This window comes from Cebidichthys violaceus, unplaced genomic scaffold, assembly GCF_023349555.1.
Source record: "Cebidichthys violaceus isolate CVI_PGR_0920_01 unplaced genomic scaffold, fCebVio1.0.p SCAF_22, whole genome shotgun sequence".
NCBI lineage: Eukaryota > Metazoa > Chordata > Actinopteri > Perciformes > Stichaeidae > Cebidichthys > Cebidichthys violaceus.
Window position 1 is genome coordinate 254,262 of NW_027176395.1, and position 22,142 is coordinate 276,403.

The following is a 22,142-nucleotide window of genomic DNA, read 5'->3' on the forward strand; positions in this document are numbered from 1 at the left end:
GGGAAACTCGGCGATGCATCTGCACTCGAGCCGTACTGTTTAAAACACTGATGCATGAGACTGTAGTGGCAGAAGTTTGGATAAATATTAAGATTTTGGCAAAAAAATGCATGTTTGGGAAGCACTGAGCATATGTCTGGATAAATGAGACTTGGGTTATACTGCAGGAGTTGTGTGAGAGTTTGTAAACGGATGTTTTGCTGTGGTCGTTGAACGCAGCCTTCATTTACTGTATTCCATCAAGACTTCTCTCTGTCTTCTGTATGGATTGATGGTCATTGTGAGGGTGAAGCATTGCTGGTCTCAGGTGTGTTGTAGAGCTGCAGAAGGAGCCTGACTGATACAGGCTCACCTCTGGCTCAGTGTTTGTTTTTGACCTGCTGGATGCATCACTTTCTCTCACTTGCTCTCATTGGGTCTGTGTGGATTACAGCAGCTTTAACACTTTTTTGGGGGGTTTCTGGTTATTCACAGGATTTCTGACTAACCAGGGCAACCTAAAAAAGACTGAACATCTTCCTCAAGGACGTGTAGACTTTGATATTCTGGTCATCTCTCTCTCTCTCTCTCTCTCTCTCTCTCTCTCTCTCTCTCTCTCTCTCTCTCTCTCTCTCTCTCTCTCTCTCTCTCTCTCTCTTTAGGTATTTGGAGCACTGAGTGATCACATGCAGGCCAGAGAGGAGCTTCTTTGATGTTGTTGGCAGGTTAACAGTGAGGTGCTATCCACCGCAGATTGAAGATTATGTTCCGTCCTGATTGCTTTATGATTTAATATCTCGGTTGGAAATGAAAAATGTTGTTTTAAAGTCAACAGAGTGAACTGTTTTTGCTCTGGTACATGACGAGGTATTGTGGGAGCGAGCATGTCCTGAGTCTGTGTAGTGATGGTTAAATCCTGCAGAGCTCAGGACTCCTGCCGGTCTATCGGGGGTCTGGGTTTGTTTGTGGCAGCAGGTCGTGAGTAACTGGTGGCATTTGGACCTAGAAGATGTTCACCGTAATCACTTTAAATGCGCCGGATGAGATGTGCCGAGGGTCGTTTCACCATGAAGTGTTTGAATGCTCAGAGCTTCAGGAGGATTCCAGGCTTTAACCATTCACTCCTTCTGACCTGCTGAATTCAACTTGATCTAGAAGAAAGAAGGCTGATTCATTTCCCCCTCTAGCCTGAACAATCTTTGTCAGTTGATGCATTAAGTCTCTGAGGCTCCACTTACTTTATATAATGAACTATTTACATTAGTACAACCTCTACGTCCAGCCTCTGCTCTTTGCTCTGTGTTCATCAGCCTGAAGTTCAGTCCAAGTTTCACAGGTTTGTTGTCACATGACTGTTGGTCTCAGGAGAATCAATCATGGCTTCATAGTTGCGCTGAGGAGCTCAGAATTTAATGTTTTTTACAGTATGTGTTTAGTCAACGGTCTATTTTAGGCAACATTTTTAAAGAGATGTAATATAAAGTATTTTTGATGAAATATCACAATTGGGTTGCTTGCGTGTTCAAGGTCAGATATATGAAATCTGAGGGTATACTGACAGCTTCTGGCTGTGGTGAGAGATGTAGTTCTGACTGAGGAGAGATGTAGTTCTGGCTGTGGTGAGAGATGTAGTTCTGGCTGTGGTGAGAGATGTAGTTCTGGCTGTGAGGAGAGATGTAGTTCTGGCTGTGAGGAGAGATGTAGTTCTGACTGAGGAGAGATGTAGTTCTGACTGAGGAGAGATGTAGTTCTGGCTGTGGTGAGAGATGTAGTTCTGGCTGTGAGGAGAGATGTAGTTCTGACTGAGGAGAGATGTAGTTCTGACTGAGGAGAGATGTAGTTCTGACTGAGGAGAGATGTAGTTCTGGCTGTGAGGAGAGATGTAGTTCTGGCTGTGGTGAGAGATGTAGTTCTGGCTGTGAGGAGAGATGTAGTTCTGGCTGTGGTGAGAGATGTAGTTCTGACTGAGGAGAGATGTAGTTCTGGCTGTGGTGAGAGATGTAGTTCTGGCTGTGGTGAGAGATGTAGTTCTGGCTGTGGTGAGAGATGTAGTTCTGGCTGTGGTGAGAGATGTAGTTCTGGCTGTGAGGAGAGATGTAGTTCTGACTGAGGAGAGATGTAGTTCTGACTGAGGAGAGATGTAGTTCTGACTGAGGAGAGATGTAGTTCTGGCTGTGAGGAGAGATGTAGTTCTGGCTGTGGTGAGAGATGTAGTTCTGGCTGTGGTGAGAGATGTAGTTCTGGCTGTGAGGAGAGATGTAGTTCTGACTGAGGAGAGATGTAGTTCTGACTGAGGAGAGATGTAGTTCTGACTGAGGAGAGATGTAGTTCTGGCTGTGAGGAGAGATGTAGTTCTGGCTGTGAGGAGAGATGTAGTTCTGACTGAGGAGAGATGTAGTTCTGGCTGAGGAGAGATGTAGTTCTGACTGAGGAGAGATGTAGTTCTGGCTGTGAGGAGAGATGTAGTTCTGGCTGTGAGGAGAGATGTAGTTCTGGCTGTGAGGAGAGATGTAGTTCTGACTGAGGAGAGATGTAGTTCTGGCTGAGGAGAGATGTAGTTCTGACTGAGGAGAGATGTAGTTCTGGCTGTGGTGAGAGATGTAGTTCTGACTGAGGAGAGATGTAGTTCTGGCTGAGGAGAGATGTAGTTCTGGCTGTGGTGAGAGATGTAGTTATACGAACATCTGTTTCTCTTCATGGGTCTAAAGCAACCACCAAAGCAAGGATGATAAACATCTGTTTATCGTTTCTATTCATCAGTTCATCATTTGATCTATAAAACGGATTCCTAGAGCTCGAGGTGACGTCTATGAACGAGTGAATCGGCTCATCGTGAAGAGGTTAAACAGTCATTTCATTAAAGCGTCTCACTCATCTATATGCAGTTTGGGACTCAACGTGCTCGAAGTGCAGCGGAATTCAAAATGACAAACGAGCACTTTGAAGTGTAATTTGGGAGCGACGCACTTCACACACACACACACACACACACACACACACACACACACACAGCAGCTTATCTCTTACATAATAACGTCCCGGTCCTGCTTGGACGGGAACATCGGGTCTGGGATCAGTTAAGAGCGCCGTGCGTCTCCCTGCAGGTCTGAACTCTGAGCGACCCCCCCCCCCCCCTCAGATTAAAGACACCCCCCGACTCGTTCCGCCGGTACATCCAGACGGTCTGTGACAGCTCAGCCCCTCCACCCACACGGAGGAGATGAATAAGTGAAAAGTCTAAAAGGCGGAGCAGGAAGCTCACTTGTTGGCCTGAACGAGCGGTTTGAGCATCCTTTGTTTTCTCACACACACACACACACACACACACACACACACACACACACACACTTCACTTCTGCTTCACTCACGTTTTCGTTTGCTTTCTTTTATAATTTATTTTATTCATAATCAAACTCGAGTCCAAGTTTTAGATTTAGTGTTGCAGCTCTGTGACCTCTGAGTCAGAAACCTCACGTTTATTTCTGCACCACTCTAACAGACTTCTCGCTCTCTCTCCCCTCCCTCCCCCTCCCCCTCTCTTTCTCCGTGGGTGCGTTTGTTTCGTGCGTCCAGACGTGCCGGCGCCGGAGCAGCCGGAGCTGTTCCTGAAGAAGCTGCAGCAGTGCTGTACTGTCTTTGACTTCATGGACACGCTGTCGGACCTCAAGATGAAGGAGTACAAGCGCTCCACGCTCAACGAGCTGGTGGACTACGTGACCGTCAGCCGGGGCTACCTGACGGAGCAGGCCTACCCAGAGGTCGTCAAAATGGTGAGGAGGAGGAGGAGGAGGAACACATGCATTCAACATACACGAGGAGCTCACACGGCTCTTTAGACAGAGACCCCAGAAAGGTCTCACTGAGGTCGGGTTTTGTTTCAAAGTTGTGGTCCAGAAACCAAACTGAATCCTGAATCCAGTGTTTCAGACTGTGACTCCTTCAAAAACACATTTGCGAAGTTTGGACCGCTAACGTCGCGTGACGTCTCACAGATTCTTTTACACCGTAACCTCTGAACCTCGAGCAGTTTCGGGCTCGTTTTTCACTGCGATATCTGAAGGTCCTTCACCTCGATGGAAACGGAGCAACCAAGACTAGAAGTGGAGAGACCTCAACAACGTACTACAGAATAACGCAGTTATAATGCCACGAATCATGAAGACATAATAATAGTATATATATCGAACAAGTGTTACAATGTTGGGAAAATAAATGGAGGCTCTACTTGCTGTGTGTGTGTTCAGCAGCAGTTCAGTTCAGTGTCACATGACTGTTGGTCTCAGATGAATCATGACATCATAGTTGCGCTGAAGAGCTCAGACTGTAAAGGGTGTGTTTCATTCAGACGCTTTAAATGAGAGATGTAGAGTAAAATGGTTTTAGGCTTCGTTTTGGTTGATTTTTCTGATGGAAGCGTTCGTCTCACGCGATGCGTTCAGAGACCGTCGGAAAGATGAAAACCTGACCATAATGACTGTTTTTTTTTTTGTTTTTTTTACAGCTTCTGGCTCAGATAAACGGTGTAGTTTTGGTTGATGGTTTAAAGTAAACAGGCTTTTCAATCCCACCGGCCGGTTCTGGGGTCCAGAGGTGAAAGGATCCGATTCTTTCACAAGTCAAACGAGAACATTGAAGATAAGAACTTAAGATGTGGGCAGGGAACCTTTTTCTGCATTAACAGCTGTTCTATGACTCGTTTGCGGTGGCTCAGTGACGGAGTGTAGAAGTCCTTTACTCACTTACTCCACATCCCTAAACTCACCACACTCAAACGTGTACTTGACCCATTTTCCAACCACACACACACACACACACACACACTAGAGTGTCCTAGGCGAGCGCTGCCCACAGCAGTTTCACAGTGATGCTTTTTAGTCGGTCACTTCCTCAGTTTTACTGTAAATGTATCGACGTCACATTCGTCTTGAGTCAGTGTTGTGGGTTTTCACAGCTCTGTGTAACATTTCTGCTTCACGTGAGAGAACTCTGGATCAGTGAAAAGGCCAATGTGTGCATGTAAAATCAGTGAACTACACTCTGTACCACTCAGACAACGGTCCCGTTGATTTGAATGTTGGGTTTCTTGGCTGACTCACGTTCCCCTCCTTGTGCTTTTGTTCCAGGTGTCTCACAACATATTCCGGACCCTTCCGCCCAGTGACAGTAACGAGTTTGACCCCGAGGAAGACGAGCCCACACTCGAGGCCTCCTGGCCACACTTACAGGTGTGTGTGTGTGTGTGTGTGTGTGTGTGTGTGTGTGTGTGTGTGTGTGTGTGTGTGTGTGTGTGTGTGTGTGTGTGTGTGTGTGTGTGTGTGTGTGTGTGTGTGTGTGTGTTAATGAACCCACCTTGTTTTGTTTAGTCGCTGCACAGAACAGACAGCTCTTAGGTGGAGTTGTGTGCTACGTCTGTCATCCATCAGCACAGTATTTGTCTGCAGCGTTTCTGGCTGTATTGTGGGGTTGCCAGAGACTTTCTGTTAGCGCAGCTTTTAGTCACTGAACGGGCACGGTGCTACCAAACCTGGCAACCTCACTGCAACCGTGGCGTGACGCGTTCTACCTTTTGATGGACTTGCATTGAACCTCAGTGTGACAGAGAGACTCTGTGACTCTGAGTGTGACTGATCTGGTCACAAGATGTTGAATTATTTCAGAACCATTAGAGCCACAATTATTGTTATTATGCTTAATTGTGTCTATGTAGATATATATATATATATATATATATATATATGTAGATATATATATATATATATATATATATATATATATATATATATATATATATATATATATATATATATCTCTACGTATTGCATTCTTCCATTTGTTTTCCAACTTCTTGTTATTTGCTGAATGCTGTAATTCCTCCTGGAGGTTTTCTCCTCCTCCTCTGTGTGCCACTTTTTTTGCTTTAACATCAACAAATGTCTCTCTACCTCCTTCTCTTCTTCTCCTCCTCTTCTTCCTCTTCTTCTCCTCCTCTCTCCAGTTGGTATACGAGTTCTTCATCCGGTTCTTGGAGAGTCAGGAATTCCAGCCCAGCATTGCCAAAAAGTACATAGACCAGAAGTTTGTCCTACAGGTGAGTGTGTGAGTCCGTCTGATGGTGAAGCTTCACGTGTCTTCTACATTTCTGTCCTCCGTGTTTTCCTTTGCCTCGATGTCTGCCTGTCGTCATCTGGTTCTGATTGTCCTTTCGTCCGTCCGTCTTCTTCCTCTTCTTCCTCTTCCTCCAGCTCTTGGAGTTGTTTGACAGCGAGGATCCTCGGGAGAGAGACTACCTGAAGACAGTCTTGCATAGAATCTACGGCAAATTCCTGGGTCTGAGGGCTTTTATACGAAAACAGATCAATAATATTTTTCTACGGTGAGTTTATGGTCTCAATCTCTAGTTTACAGTCTTCTTCAATACAGCATGATGTTCATTTAGTACATTATGGAACATTTAGAGTCAAACACACCATAAAGCAGGGGATGATTTAGGGGCGGGGCTACACGCTGATTGACAGGTCTCTACCAGAGACGTATACGGCGTCTCTATGTCACTCCTCCTCAGTCCAGATGTGGTCACTTCCTGTTCACTGGTTGCAAAAAAGCCAAGATGGTGACGACCGAGGCATCGAATTCAGGCGCAAAAAATACCTTGTTTGCAATCCTCTGTTTATTTATATGTGAAAGTGCAATAAATATATCTTTATACAACCATATATGTATAAATCAATGGATAATTGTGATCTCATTAATGGTATAATTATCATTTTGGCCATAATCATGCAGCCCTTTGTTTTATTAATAGTCTTCATTGATATCCCTCTGTTTTTGCTGCCTTTGCTCCTTTGTGTGAGTTGTCTAACTTGTGTCTCCTCTCTTGTCTCCTCTCTTGTGTCTCCTCTCTTGTGTCTCCTCTCTTGTGTCTCCTCTCTTGTGTCTCCTCTCTTTCGTCTCCTCTCTTGTGTCTCCTCTCTTGTCTCCTCTCTTGTGTCTCCTCTCTTGTCTTCTCTCTCTCGTCTCCTCAGTTTTGTTTATGAGACGGAGCACTTCAACGGGGTGGCTGAGTTGCTGGAGATCCTGGGGAGGTATGTGGAGGCCTCCGACCCTCAGACGCACATGAACACTCTGTTAGCTGATGCTTTTACCCAGAGTCAAGAGCTCCGCCCTGTTTTTATTTGGTCCTGACCTCACGGGGAGCTTTCTACCTTTTCATTTAGTCGCGCTCTCTTAATGGAGACACGGATCAGAAGATTGATAAGAACCGATGAAGCCGAGTTAAAATCCTGTTTTTATGGAGCCAAAATGTGAGCAGAGATGTGAAGTTCAGGGACGAGTGGAGAGCAGAGATGTGAAGTTCAGGGAAGAGTGGAGAGCAGAGATGTGAGGTTCAGGGAAGAGTGGAGAGCAGAGATGTGAAGTTCAGGGACGAGTGGAGAGCAGAGATGTGAAGTTCAGGGACGAGTGGAGAGCAGAGATGTGAAGTTCAGGGAAGAGTGGAGAGCAGAGATGTGAGGTTCAGGGAAGAGTGGAGAGCAGAGATGTGAGGTTCAGGGAAGAGTGGAGAGCAGAGATGTGAAGTTCAGGGAAGAGTGGAGAGCAGAGATGTGAAGTTCAGGGACGAGTGGAGAGCAGAGATGTGAAGTTCAGGGAAGAGTGGAGAGCAGAGATGTGAGGTTCAGGGAAGAGTGGAGAGCAGAGATGTGAGGTTCAGGGAAGAGTGGAGAGCAGAGATGGACTCGTAGATGAGAAATGAATGAATCCTCTCGGCTCAACAAGAAGCTCATCAGCTTTGAGTCAGGAGACATGCACACTGCTTCTGTTTTTGATCGAAACACATGAAAAACATTTAAATGAAAGCTCCATAATCTCCTCACAGCTTCTTCGGTGCTCAATTTAACATTCATGACACTTCACCAAACCTGAAGTCAATCAGGTTGAGTCTCTAGGAGGAGTTTGTTAAAGTACGCCGCCTTGAAACGGTCCAGAAACGTCACCAAATAAAAAAATGGCTGACTTCCTGTTGGGTTATGGAAGCTTTATTTTGTACTTTGTAGTTGTCATTTTTGTCGTATAAACAGTCTTCAGAACAGATCTTCCACTGGCACAATGAAGCTCTTCATGTGTTCATGTTTAAATTATCTTAACATGTTCTTTCTCCCCCCATCAGTATAATCAATGGTTTCGCTCTGCCACTGAAAGCGGAGCATAAACAGTTTCTGGTCAAAGTGTTGATCCCCCTCCACACCGTCAGGAGTCTGTCCCTCTTCCACGCACAGGTAGGACTCTTCATGCAGGTGTGTCTACCAGGAAGCATGTTTAAATGCATCGCAGTGTTCTTCTCAGTCTACTTCCACACTCACTGCGTTGCAGAGGTCACATGACCCGGTGCCGGAGACAGTTTTGGTTCCTCTGAGTTGCTGTAAGCTGAAGTGTCTTCTGTGTGTTCTGACCTGTGCTCTCCTCTCCCTGCAGTTGGCGTATTGCATTGTACAGTTCCTAGAGAAAGACCCAACATTAACAGAACCGGTAAGTATCCACCAGAACCAGTCTCGACACAGAACAACTCCGGACCCGTTTCTTTAAACACACTTTAATCACTCAATGGATATTTTGGCTGCTGTAGAACCGGCCAGTCGCATCGCTGCTACAGCGGACGATTTGGGTGCAGGTGGATCAGAACCGACCCGACGGCTCACTGAAGTGTTGAATAAAAGTGAAGACGGAACTAAACGGTCTGCGTCTCTTCCTCCTCCTCAGGTCATCAGAGGCTTACTGAAGTTCTGGCCAAAAACCTGCAGTCAAAAAGAGGTGGGGCTTGTGTGTGTGTGTGTGTGTGTGTGTGTGTGTGTGTGTGTGTGTGTGTGTGTGTGTGTGTGTGTGTGTGTGTGTGTGTGTGTGTGTGTGTGTGTGTGTGTGTGTGTGTGTGTGTGTGTGTGTGTGTGTGTGTGTGTGTGTGTGTGTGTGGGGTTAACCTTTCCCTCCTGTGCTGCGGTGGCAGGTGATGTTTCTAGGGGAGCTGGAGGAGATCCTGGACGTCATCGAGCCCACGCAGTTTGTCAAGATCCAGGAGCCGCTCTTCAAGCAGATCTCCAGATGCGTCTCCAGCCCACATTTCCAGGTCGGTACGGGGCTGATCCAGCGTCAGTTTACCCGCGGCGTTGATGTCTTTTAGGTTCTTTGTGGAGCCGTTTGGGTTCTGGAGGCTCACTGGGTTTGCGTTTGTTGTCCTCGGCCCCAGGTTGCAGAGCGAGCTCTGTACTACTGGAACAACGAGTACATCATGAGTCTGATCGAGGAGAACTCCAGCGTCATCCTGCCCATCATGTTCGCCAGCCTCTACAGGATCTCCAAAGAGCACTGGAACCCGTGAGTCTCTGCAGACGTTCAACAAGAAGCACGCCGGTTTCTTTTTGTCCCAGAGGCGTTTCGCCCTCATGTTGGTGTTCCCACGCTCGGTCCTCGCTTATTCGCTGACCGGCAGCTTGGTCAGCAGCAGCTCTCCTCGTGTTAGTCTGTCCTCTCCTGTTTGTGTTCTGACCCCGGAGGACTCGCTGAGCGGTCTTTGCCACACGAGGACTCTTGTTTACTGAAAACAGCAGAGAGCCGCGTCTCTTTGCTGCAGTAAACAGAAATCCAAGTGAACACGAGTTAAAACGGCTCTTTGAAACTTGATTTAGAGTTCATAGACGTCTGTAAACTTGGGAGGTTACGTCATCACTGTGAACTCTGACCCCCCCCTCTGTCCTCCCTCCTCAGGGCCATCGTGGCGCTGGTCTACAACGTACTGAAGGCCTTCATGGAGATGAACAGTACCTTATTCGACGAACTCACAGCCACTTACAAGTCGGACCGCCAGCGGTGAGGAGCCACTCTCACATTCACATCTTCATCACATCTTCATCACACGGCACACGCATCAGGATCACCTGAGAGCAGCAGCTTTAAATGAGCGGAGGGAAGTTAATACCTCAGTCTATTTGTGAAGCGTTCAGTGGTTTAACACTCAAAGTGTTTATCAGTAGAGAAGCGTCAACACTTCATTCATTCTGATACCAAAACTCATATCGCAGACACAAGGCTCCAGTTTCACATCTATAGTATCGTCACAGAGCCAGTTCAGAGAGATGTTGTGATGTTTGCTTTAGTCCAGACTGAACCACCTCAACATCTGCAGGGTGACCTGAGGTACAGATGTTCATGGAGCTCAGGAGAAGAACCCTACAGACTTCAGTGATCCTCTCGACTCCCCCTCTTAACACAAGCCGACGTTAGCGTTAGCGTCGAGCTGCGTTCATGGTGGTGGTGCAACTAAACGAAGTGAACGGAGAGATTCGGAGGTTTAATAAAAGCCCGTCCTCCATGTTTGTTCTGTGTTGATTCCAGTGAGAAGAAGAAGGAGAAGGAGCGGGAGGACCTGTGGAAGAAGCTGGAGGACTTGGAGCTGAAGCGGGGCCTTAGGAGCGACGGCATCATCCCAACTTAACGAAGACAGCGCCGCGCTCCCTCTGCCCCTCCCCCCGCCTCCTCCTCCATCCTTACCCCCGACTCCCCCCCACCTCCCCCTCCACATCAGCCACGTCTGCCCAGAGCTCCGAGAAACCCCCGATACAGGCCACCGTCTTCGGATCGACCCGGAGGCCCGCTGGTTTCTTAATTGTTTTTGTTTTTGTTTTTTTTTCTTCTGTTTATTTCTTTCCTCCTGTGTTTGTGCGACTTACTTTACAGTAGATTCATCACGTCTGTTTTCATTATTTCAACAGCACTGTAAATAATTAATTTTCTTTTCTTTTTTTTTTTCTTTTTTTTCCCCTTTAAACTGATATTATTGCAAACGGATAAACAAAAAACAATAATAATAAAAAAAGGAAGAAAAAAATAGAAAATGAGAAAATGACTTGTGTGGGAGGGGGAATTAAACAAAAAAAAAAAACACTTCTGGACTGTAGGACCTGAGACGAACAAAAAACTACAAAAAAAGAGAAGATTTGATTTTAACTCTTCATCCCACTCTTCTTCTTCCTCAGTCTCGTGTGTCATCTTTATTTTCCTGGTTCTCCTCTCGTTGCCTCCATCTTTCTTTTCCTCTCTTTCTTCTCTAATGGTGCGTCTGTCATTTCTGCTCCCCCCCCCTCCATGTGGGACGTCCCGACTGATAATGGTTCCCCCCCGCCTCCTCACCTTAAGATTTCTCTCTGGCCCCGCCCACCGGTCTACAGGTTCCCCTGCCGGTTTTAAAACGGGAGAAGAAGAAAAAACACATTTAAAAACAGGAAGTTGCTCAGTACTCAACCCGTCTCGTGCGTTTACATGCGTGTTCATGGGAGAGTTAGTTGTATAAATGTTAAATATTCTTATTTTTAGGCTTCAATCTGGTATTTACACTTTATCACCCATAAACTACCTAAATAATTTGATCTTTGCATAAAAAAAAACAAGTGGATTATTTAAAAACTTGTTCTATTTGTTGTTTTATGACTACAGATCCCAGGGTTCAGTTTAAAGTCACACTGTATTTCCTGTGGCTGTTTCACAATAAAAGCCACTTTTGTGTTTCACAGTGTGAGCCAGCAGCCGAAGTTGAAGTTTTGTTTGCAATAGTGGTCAAAAACAAACAACCAACCCAGCTGTGATGCAGCTGTTTTCAATCAATCAATGAGGGGAACTTCTGATAAAAATTACCAAAGTTGAAGAACATGAAGTCATCGAATGGCGGACTCCGCCACAAACAACGGAAACTACTATAAAGGTATTTTCTGAATGTAAATAAACTGGATTTTTGCATAAATATTGACTATAAAACACAATTTGGGGTTTTGAGTAGTTTCCTCCACCTCTGTGTGTAGTTTTCTTTTACTTTGGCGCCACCTGGTGTTCGTATGAGCAGTGACATTAAACTGAAAACAAGGAAGACAAATTAAATATGATTGTATATTGAATATATGAATTAACTAACTGATGACAAACAGAATAATTCAACTGAATTCACAGGTAATTCATTTAATGTCAAGTTTTTTTTCCCACAAATTTTTCATAATTTTTAAAGTCGAGCGTCTCGTCCCGTTTGGCTGTTTTCGTGGAGGAGCTCACATCCTGGTCCTTTCACATCCCGGTCCTTTCACATCCCGGACCTTTCACATCCCGGTCCTTTCACATCCTGGTCCTTTACATCCTGGTCCTTCTTTCAACCTTTTCTGACTCCTCCCCTCCTCCTCACCTGTCACACCAGGTGTCCCAGGTATCAGTCTGGTACTGGTATCCTCCGGCCATAACGGGGACTTTCAAAATAAAACACACACACACACACACAAAAAAGTCTTCAGAGCAGCGGCAAAATACCCCAAACTTCCTCCTGTTGTGAAAAGACGAGCGCTCCTGCCTCACCTCACTCTTCTTCCTCCTCCTCCTCCTCCTCCTCCTCCTCCTCCTCTTCCTCCTCCCACTGCAGTGGGGGGGGCGCCGCGTTGACTTCACAGTATTACAACAACAACAACAACAAAAGAACCCTGTACATTGTTATTGAATGCAGTACACTGATAATCTTGTATCTTGTAGTAATTTAGCCTATGTTTGAGGAGTATCCAGTATATAAAGAGGTATTATGGAACAACACTTCCTGGTATTTATGATAGTTTCTCCACCCCCCTCCCCTTTATTCTCCTTTTCTGTCTCTCACTCCTCCCTCTTCTCTTGGTTTTTATCTCATTCTTTTGGATATTTTGATGAAGTTTCTTTTCACCATTGGATATATTTTTTTTAGTTGGGGGGAGGGAGGGATGGGGGGGGCAGGGAGTCAAAGGGAGGGGGGGTGAGGGGTGAGTAGAGAGGGGGGGGGCACAGAGCAGACCACTTTGTCCCGTTGGGGGTGCGACGGTAAATAAAAACAACCCCCCCCCCCCGCAGCATTAATGTGTGCTTTAGAACGGCCCGGATATAATATGATTTAAAACTGAAAAAAATACGATAAAAAAAGGGTTTGAGAAATACAAATGTTTAATTATTTTAAAAAATAAAGAGATATTAAATTAAACCTGTTTTGTGATAAAGCCCAGACGCTGGATTGCTTTATTTACTGGGTCCACAGGGGGTGTGTGTGTGTGTGTGTGTGTGTGTGTGTGTGTGTGTGTGTGTGTGTGTGTGGAGATAGATATTTAACTAAAAGATTACTTCATTAGATTTTCTTACATAGAGCAACACAAATTCAAATGTAGCTTTTATTTTTCTAAATGTCAGAGAAACGTAGTTAATAATCTGGTGTTATGTTATTTTATGTTATTTTATGTCATTTTATTTTATTTTATTCGTATCGTCAACAAATCTCCTGAAAAGACAAACAACGACGACGACGTGTCTCCCAACACTTCCTGTCTGTGTCTCTCAGATCAGAGCTCACTGGCTCCTCCTGAAGACGAACATCTTTGATAATAATAATAATAATAAACTTTAACGGAAGAGAAACATGTTATGTAATGAGCCTAAACTGAATAGTAAGAATTGGTAAATTGAAATGAAAAAGAAAGATTTCAAAACCTGAAAACCAAATCAGCTGCTCAGTCAGGCCATGTGACCGGTCATGTGACACAGGTGGACTTAATTGAACTAATTAGGGACATCAGGCGTCCTCTTTTATTTATTTATTTTTTATTTTTAATGTGCAGCACTTTGAGCTACAGAGTCTGTATGAAATGTGCTTCACAAATAAAGATTATTATATTATTATTAGATTTTATTTATTTTTTAGATAAAAAAAATATTTTTTTTATTTCACTTCCCACATTTTGACTATTTTGTTTCGGTCCATCGTGTAAAATAAAAATACAAATCTGGGTTTTATTGCAACTAAATGAACAGCTAAATATTCATAAAATACTCCACTAGTTCTGAAGCTGCATTCTCAATCCTCGTTTGTTCTATAAAATCTCTCGTGAAATGACAAAATTAATGTTTTTTGGCTCGACTGGATTTACAGAAATATTCAGTTTATTCTAATAATAATAATGACACATGGACTAAATAAAATATGAATAAATAAATAGCTTCCAAAATTAGGAAATGACTAAAAATGGACTAAAATGTGACTAAAAATAATAATCTTCTTCTTCTTCTGTTTATGATGGTCGGCTAAACCAACCCCTGGATTGGGACTAAAAGTACAACTTCTCTGTAATAAGTCAACAAAACAAAGGAAACAATCATTAAAACAAACAAGTGAAACAAAAACATGTTAAATTAATTCTCAAATACTGTTCGTCAGTCTTCTTGATCCTAAACACTCTAGAAGGAGAAACCCACCATGCTTCTTTCAAATGTAACACAGCGGTGACCTCACAGATGTTCTCCTGACCAATCAGAGAGGAGGAGGAGGAGGATGAGGAGGAGGAGGAGGAGGCCAGGTAGCACACAGGTGTGCTGAGGAGCTCTGCAGTGAGAGGATTTAAAGAGTTTAAAGAGGATTTAGATCCTGATCTACAGAGAACGTGAGAGTCTGGAACACAACATGGACGGAGGAGGAAGTGGATTTCACTGGAGGGAAACTGAACACCTGCAGCAGGAGGTGAGTGTTTCATACAGACGGAGTTTTATTTTGTAGTTTCTTTTCTTCCTGGTTGGTGAGTTTTGGACTCAATACGTCAGAAAATACCAGGATGTTCTTCTGCATCACACTGAGTGCTGCAGTACCTCAGTCTGCCACCAGAGGGCAGCAAAGACCTGCGGCGCAGAGAGGTCGAAGACTCTGAGCCGCACTACCTGACGTGTTAGACAATAAGAACTACAAGTGTGTACTTTAATACTTAAGTTAACAGAAGCAGTGTGTACTGTGAGTATAAAGAAGTACTTGTGTTTTTCATGTTGCGTCCCTGAAGAGGAGGTCCTGTACTGAGGATGTGGGCGGAGCCTCTGACTATCTCATGAGGATCACGTGTCAACAGAAGAGGGTTCTCTTTAAAGGTTCAGACGTCTTTATGAAGAAAGACACCACGACACGCCGAGAGACACAAAGACACACAAAATACATTTCATAGAAAGTGAATTAAATCCAGGCGTGAAGTCATCACTCAGCTGTAGCAGCAGGTGTTGACCTGCAGGGGGAGACGTGATGTTCTTGTTCAGCAGCACTTTAAACTTTGATTCAAGGAGCTAAATAATGACTTCTAGGGGACGACTGGGTACTTTTGAGGACATAATTTACTAATCGGGGGAATTAAAGGAGCGCAGTGAATACGTGTTTCTACTTCATGACGAGGGTCTGAACATCGAGGGACTCGTTTATCAAAGACGTTCTCTTTACAGCGCTGTGTGTCTCCAGACACTTTCATTTCATTTGTTTTATTTTACTGTCACTCCCTTGTATCAGCGCTCCTTCAGTCCTCCAGTGTTATCTGAGACACCTACAAATAATAATCTCTCTTACTTTAATCACAGAGAACTTAAACCGTCACTATCGATGTATTTACTTTAGAAATCATCACTAATGTTTTATTTCATTAAATATGATTCTCTGGATGTGTTAATGAAGCTACAGGAGTCACACTGACTCTGGTTATTACATTATTATTATAATATTTTTGGTGTGAGTCGTGTCCTCTCTCTGTCACGCTTTTATTTTGTAGGTCAAAGTTCCCTTCATCCTGTTTCTGAGGCTCCTTCACGCCTCCTCGCTGCATCTCTTCTTCTTTTTCTGCTGAATCATTGTGGAGGCGGCCTCCTCCTCTTCTCTTCCTTTGCTGCTCCTCCTCCTCCTCTTCTCTTCCTTTGGTCCTCCTCTTCTTCCTCACTCTTCTCCTCCATTTCTTTCTCTGCATCTTTTATCTTCCACCTCTCTTTTTTGTTTTCTTCCTTTTTTCTCCATTTCTCTTTTCACTTCTTTTCCCTCCTTTCCTTGTCATCTCCTTACTTGTTTCCTCCTCTTTCTCTACTCTCCTTACCTCCATTGTTCCCTCCTTTCCTATGTCCTCCTTTCCTTTCCTGTCTTTATCTTGTTTCTTCTCCTCCTTTCCTCCTCTCCTCTTGTTCCTTCTCTCCTTGCTTCCTCCTGTTCTCCATTGTTCCCTCATCTGTGTCCTCATTGCCTTTTTTCTCATCTACTCTTGTTTCCTCCTCATCTTATTTTTTCCCTCCTCGCCTTTCTTTTCTGTCGTTTCCTTCTCTCCTTTGTTTGTTATCCTCATTTCCAACTGTCCTCATTTGCTTGTTTCCTCCCCCCTTTCCTCTTCTTATTTTTCCCCTTCTCTCCTTTATTCCTCCTCCTTCCTCTGAAGTTTCCTTTTTTCCATCCTTTACTTTCCTTGTTTACTCCTTGACTCATGCTCATTTCCTCCTCCCACACTTTTATCCTGCCCTTTCCTTCTCGCCTTGTTTCCTCCTCTCCTCTCCTCTTTTTTCTTTTCCTCCTTCCCTCTTGTCTCCTTGTTTCTCCCCTCTTCTTTCCAATATTCCTCCTCGTTTGCTCGTCCCCTCTGAGGTTTCCTTCTTTCCCATCCTATACTTTCTTTATTTCCTCTAGCATCTCCTTGTTTCCTTCTCTCAATGTTTCTTTTCATGCTCGTCTCCTCCTCCTCCTCTCTTTTTCCTCGTCTCCTTTTCCTCCCTCACCACACACTAAATCTCTGTACATGTTCTCCCTCTGTGGTCTTGGTCTTAATCCCCCTGAAGTATTGAATGTATGTACAGTATATTAATAAAAGCCTCTTAATCTCACAGCGCCGCCGGCTCATCTTTACCGTTCTCTGATTCTCCATTTAAAAACAAGAGACACACACACACACACACACACACAGATTTATTGTGTGTGTGTGTGTGTGTGTGTGTGTGTGAGCAGATGTCACCTTGTTAAACTCTCCTGTTGCAGTTGTCTGGTTTCTATTTAATTTGGTTTATTGAGCTGATTTATTTTTATCAGAGGACGTTCTGGAATGAAGTATTCAGACGCCCTTAAAGTGGTAATACTACAATGAAGAAATACTCTGCAAGTAGAAGTCCTGCATTCAAATTTGTAATCAAAGTAAAAGTACATAAGTATCAGCATCAAGTTATACCTGATACTAATACCTAAAAAATGACTGTAATGTAATACCTGATAGAGGACAACAATGTCGGCATTATTAAACAAATGAAGTCTTCACACATCTTTTAACCAGAGGTCCTGATCATAGCCACCAAATATTGATTCCTTATATTATGTATGTTTTTTTTTTTATGAAAACACAATTATTATATATTCTGTATACTTTTTGGCAGTCTCATTTTCGTTTCATTGCATTGATTTTACTGCATTGAATCCAACACCGTAGTGCTCTGTAATACCGCAGTGATGCCCCTAGTGGACAGCAGGAGAACAGCATGTCATCGTCCCACAAGGCAAACAGGAGCAACAACTCTCACTCTGGACGGAACATGTTCAAAACCACGGAAGTTTGAGGTTCTCGATTTAAAAGTCTGATGCAATCAAATGTAAAATTGCCAAATGCATTAATACGGACCAAATAATTCAAACGGTTTAAAATTAAAAAGGCCAAAATGTCCCTTGTATAAAGTCCTGTACTTGAATAAAACTGCACCACTGAACGGCTATAAACAGTCCAAAGATACATTTTTAATAAAGACGTGATGTTCTCAGACAGAACCTCTTATTCAATAAATAAAGACTTCTTTGCTCTGTGTGACTCAGACTCGCAGGTTTCTTCCTGGTCTAGACTCTCGAGGATGATTCAGATTCCATCAGTGTGTGATATTAGATTATTGTTATTATTATTATTATTGTGATGTTAGATTATTGTTGTGTGAGGAGGTGAACAAACGTAAAGAGACAAGAAGTCTCTCACATTTATGAACCAGAAACATCATGTTTTAATTTGTCTCTGGTTTCATATTGAGTTTTATTTCACTTGCTGCTGTTCAGTCTTTTTATTATATAATAAGTTATCAGTTTGATGGTGTGTGTGTGTGTGTGTGTGTGTGTGTGTGTGAGATGCTTCTTATAGCTGCAGCAGCTTGTGATTTATGCTGACAAGGCGAACGTATTTTTAGACGTTATTTGCTGTTGGCTCCGTTAATTTGATTTAATTTGGACGATCTGGTTTCAATCATTCGCACACATCCAGCTTCTGTTCTTTAACTTTTGATCACTAATTTACTACAGGACAACTTTTCTTCCTTGTCTCCTTGTTTCTTCTCCTCTCCTTTTATTCCTCCTCTCACTCTTGTTTCCTCCTCTCTTCTTTGCTCGTTTCCTTCTCTTCTCATTTTCTCTTTTATCATCTACTTTCCTCTCCTGTTCTCTTTTCCTCGTATCCTTCTTCTCCTTTTATCCTCTCCTCTATTTCTCTCATTTTGTCTCCTTATTTCCTCTCTTCCCCCCTTGTTTCCTCCTTCTTTTTCTTTTTTCCCTTTTGTCTCCTGCTCCCCTTGATTTCTAGTCTCCTCTGAGGTTTCCTTCTTTCCTATCCTTTCCTGTCCTTGTTTCCTCCTCCTCAATGCTCGTTCCCTTCTCTCATCCATCTTTCTTTTTTTCCTCCTGCCCTTCGTTTCCTCTCCTTTCCTCTCCCCTTGTTTCCTCCCCTCTTCTTCCCAGACTCATTACACAATCAGCTCTTTCCAGTCCGGTCTGCATCTTTAGATTCTCTTAAATGTTTAGTTGGAACCATTTTATTTATTGCGTCTCCTCATGTACACTTCTGTCGAGTTAATTAATCGCGGTAAACGCACCAGACGCTGTCGGAGCTCAGCTTGTTCATTAGGAAGGAAAGTCGGAGGCCAGAAGACGCTGGAAGTCCACAGAGGACTCTAAACATCCATTCTGCCCGTTTCAAGGCAGCGCAGCTAAATATTTAACGCGACTTAATGCATCGTGCTGCGAAAACGGACAGATCGTGTAAAAAATTAAATAAATAAAAGTGCTTTTAAAAGCCTGATTTCATGCTCCTGAAATAGTCTGATTTTTCCTCCCAGCTTTTTGGGAGAACACAAAACCTCCTGACCCATGAATCCAGCGGCGTGTTCCTGTTCAGATGCACAAGTGTGAACAATGAGCTTTATTCACGATGTTGGTTTTGTTTAACTGTCTGCCGGAGATGAACGACGGTTGACTGTTTGTGACGTTTTCTCATCTTATTTTAGGTGATTTAAAGCTTTTTTTTTATGGAAATCCTGTCATTAGCTTTGAAGATGTCCTGGACCAGTTGGCCGTGAAGAAATTGTGTCCTTATGGTGGCACTGGAGAAAATGTCACTAAATAATGAGGGTTGCTCCTCTGGGAACCATGAATCTACAGCAAACATGATGGAAAGCAAGGCTTTAGTTTTAACATGGAACAGTTGGTCTTTACTATTCTTCCTGTGGGGACCATGAATATAGATAATGACTTGTCCTGTTCAGTCTGATGGCTGCAGTATGAAAAGTAAAATGAAGTCATTGGGATTCATCCTCCGGGGATCATGAATATGAACTGATTTCATGAAAATATGGTCAAATCTTTCTTTCTTTGGACATTTTTCAAACCGTTCTTCGTTCTATTTCTTGGTTCCTCTTTTGTTGTTGCTTTGAGGTTCTTGTTCTATGGCGGCTCAGCTCACCTTGGCCCAGGTGACACCAGCTGTACAAGACCAATTATGGTGCAACTGTCACAGAAAAACCAGCAAATCTGGCTCCATTCAATCAAATCGGGCTTCCTGCTCCTGAGGTGGTTATTGAACTGCATCCCGTGTGTCCTTATGCCGCTGTGTGCCCACGATTGAGAGGGGAATGATTCACTAAAAGCTTCAGAATCAAAATAAACCCATTCAAGCTGCCGCGTTCAGATGGAGGGAAAGGGATCCAGAGAGCGCCAGGAACTGCAGAAGGAGCATCACGGTTGTAATTAGCAATAACAGCGAGACAAAGTGATCACAGGCGGGTTTATCCCAGACGCCTGTCAGCCCGGTACATCAAAAAATCCATTTTACATTCAAAAAGTAGTCTGCAAGTAAAGTGCAGCGGAAGAGGCGTTCATGGATGCAACAGCAAACTGTTCACGAGACTCCAAACGTCTGTTTACGAGACTCCAAACGTCTGTTCACGAGACTCCGCACTGTGACTCAGTGTCCCGGTCTGTTTGTCTGAAGAACAACATCGACTAAAGGAAAGGCGGGTTGTAGTTTGGAGGGAGTCCTGTGTCTGGAATACCGACAAAACCCCCAACAGCTGGGTTTGGGCGATGAAACCACAACAATGGTGTCAAACACCAGTCTTCTGGTTAAGAGCCCTGTTTGTTGGCCTCGTCCACCAATAGTCGTCTTTTTCATTATTACTTAAGTACATCTCTTCCTCTGACTGTTGCTTAGTCACATGTATTTGAATTGTGTGCCACGATTAAGGCTCCTAACTGACTTTGCAGTGGACGAAACCCGACTGACTTTTACCCAGTTCTGTCTTTTGATGGAGCTAAAAGTTTGGCTCGGGGGTTGGAGGGTTGGAGGTTTGGCATGGCGGACACTTCGGCGGTCGGCGCTTTGATATTTGATCCCCCCCTCTTTATTTTAGGGCCATGAGACGGGCAGCGCTGGTGGAAACTGCACTCATTAATTCTGAGATCAATAAGGAGGGATGCTGCTATGTCTCCCTCCAGATGTGCAGGCGGAACATTGATCGCCACTAGTGGTGGTGGAGGTTGGAGGTTGGAGGGTGGAGGAGGAGGGGGGGGTTTCGAAACCTCGCTTCCCACTTTCCCTCCCCAAATGAGGCGTCGGCGTCGCCTTTGATCTCCACCGTGTGACATGTACTCGTTTCCACTCGATGAGCAGCAGCGCTAGAAATAACCGCTCTGATTAAAGAGCTGCAGGAGCTGAAGTTCTGTCTTCTACTGGTTCCTGTCGATGAGGTGATCATCACGCGTCTCTTCTGGCGTCGGTGCCTCCGCAAACACATTTGTCGGTGCTCGCCGGCTGAATGCTGATCGGGGCGTAGGTTAGGGTTAGTGGTGCGGCGTGATTCCAATGACCACGGTCATCACGTCCCAGTGGAGGCTCTCCTCGCGGACGGTTTTACGACACGCGCAGCAGTTTTCGTGCCGAGATGCAAAAAAACCACTTTGTCCGTGCTCATGGGATCATAAACACGAGGCTTTTTAATATGGCTTGTCCAGAAAGACCTGCAAAGAGTCCAACAAAACAACAAGATTAAATTCCTAAATCACCAAAATTACAAGATAACTTCCTCCTCTGTGGAGTTTGAACACATTCTGTTTGAACCGATAAGATCTACTGTACAGTCAAGGCTCTCTGGACACAAACAAGAAACCCAAATGAACCAGGAATTACTCCTCACCATGAGGCTTTTAACAATTGTTCTGGTCTCCTCTGAACGCCAAGAAGTACATAAACCTCTTTCTATTACCCTCCTTTTGTAGAAAAGATTGACACTTAATCGAGAAAACAAACGCTCTGTTATTATGAGAGTCTGTTGAATGAGCCAGATGAGATCAGTGGTGCAGGAAATACAAACGCACAAACGCTGACTCATTGTTTTCTTCAATTTTGAAACCAACTCCTTTTTGAGTCCTCGCCAACAGCAGCTTTTTGACATCGCTGAGCCTCCGTACCTTCGGTGAAAAAGAGACGGCAGCTGTCCGACCTGCACTGTCACGTGTGTTTGGTATCCCATGATGCCAGTGGGCCAATTAAAGGCGTCCCGCAGGAGCGTTTTTGAACCGTGCACGTTCACTGACAACACACACACACACACACACACACACACACACACACACACACACACACACACACACGATGATGCAGACAGAGTTGACAGCATCCGATGGGAGTCGGCGGGTGTTAACGGGTGCAGAAACGTATGAGAGATTTGTAAATAAGACTTTGAGATGCACTCCAACATCAGAGCCAAGTGTCAGCTGCAGTAAGTAACTGCTGCAGCTTTCATGGCATCATGTTTATGTGAAGAGACTAAAGTGATTTCAGTGTTTTGGACTCTTTAGGGGTCAGGAAGCCTCTCAAGGGGTCGCCAGATGAATGAGAGGTCACAAGATGGAGTGTGGCATGATCAGTGCTACGCTATGCTACCATTGAAGCTGCTCCATCGACCCTTAAAATAACCTCGTCTAGACATAAAACCAATTATGTGGATTACATAATTGATTTGGTGGGATTCCTACAGTGCTGGATAAGAAAAGCGTGCAGAAT

The 22,142-nt window shown here is 44.2% G+C and overlaps 1 protein-coding gene across 7 annotated transcripts in view; it reads left to right on the forward strand.

Moving 5' to 3' along the window:
* Window positions 1-12,734, forward strand: part of ppp2r5eb (protein phosphatase 2, regulatory subunit B', epsilon isoform b) — a 36,146-nt gene extending 23,412 nt beyond the window's left edge. For all 7 annotated transcript variants that reach the window (XM_068717546.1, XM_068717549.1, XM_068717550.1 and 4 more), the window contains exons 3-14: window positions 3,553-3,749; window positions 5,103-5,204; window positions 5,975-6,067; window positions 6,222-6,352; window positions 7,002-7,061; window positions 8,144-8,252; window positions 8,449-8,502; window positions 8,734-8,784; window positions 8,975-9,094; window positions 9,215-9,342; window positions 9,733-9,834; window positions 10,360-12,734. In XM_068717546.1, coding sequence (XP_068573647.1) covers window positions 3,553-3,749; window positions 5,103-5,204; window positions 5,975-6,067; window positions 6,222-6,352; window positions 7,002-7,061; window positions 8,144-8,252; window positions 8,449-8,502; window positions 8,734-8,784; window positions 8,975-9,094; window positions 9,215-9,342; window positions 9,733-9,834; window positions 10,360-10,459 — 1,247 coding nt within the window. In that variant the 3' untranslated portion in view covers window positions 10,460-12,734. The remainder of the gene's footprint in view (window positions 1-3,552; window positions 3,750-5,102; window positions 5,205-5,974; window positions 6,068-6,221; window positions 6,353-7,001; window positions 7,062-8,143; window positions 8,253-8,448; window positions 8,503-8,733; window positions 8,785-8,974; window positions 9,095-9,214; window positions 9,343-9,732; window positions 9,835-10,359) is intronic.
* The last annotated feature ends 9,408 nt before the right edge of the window (window positions 12,735-22,142 follow it).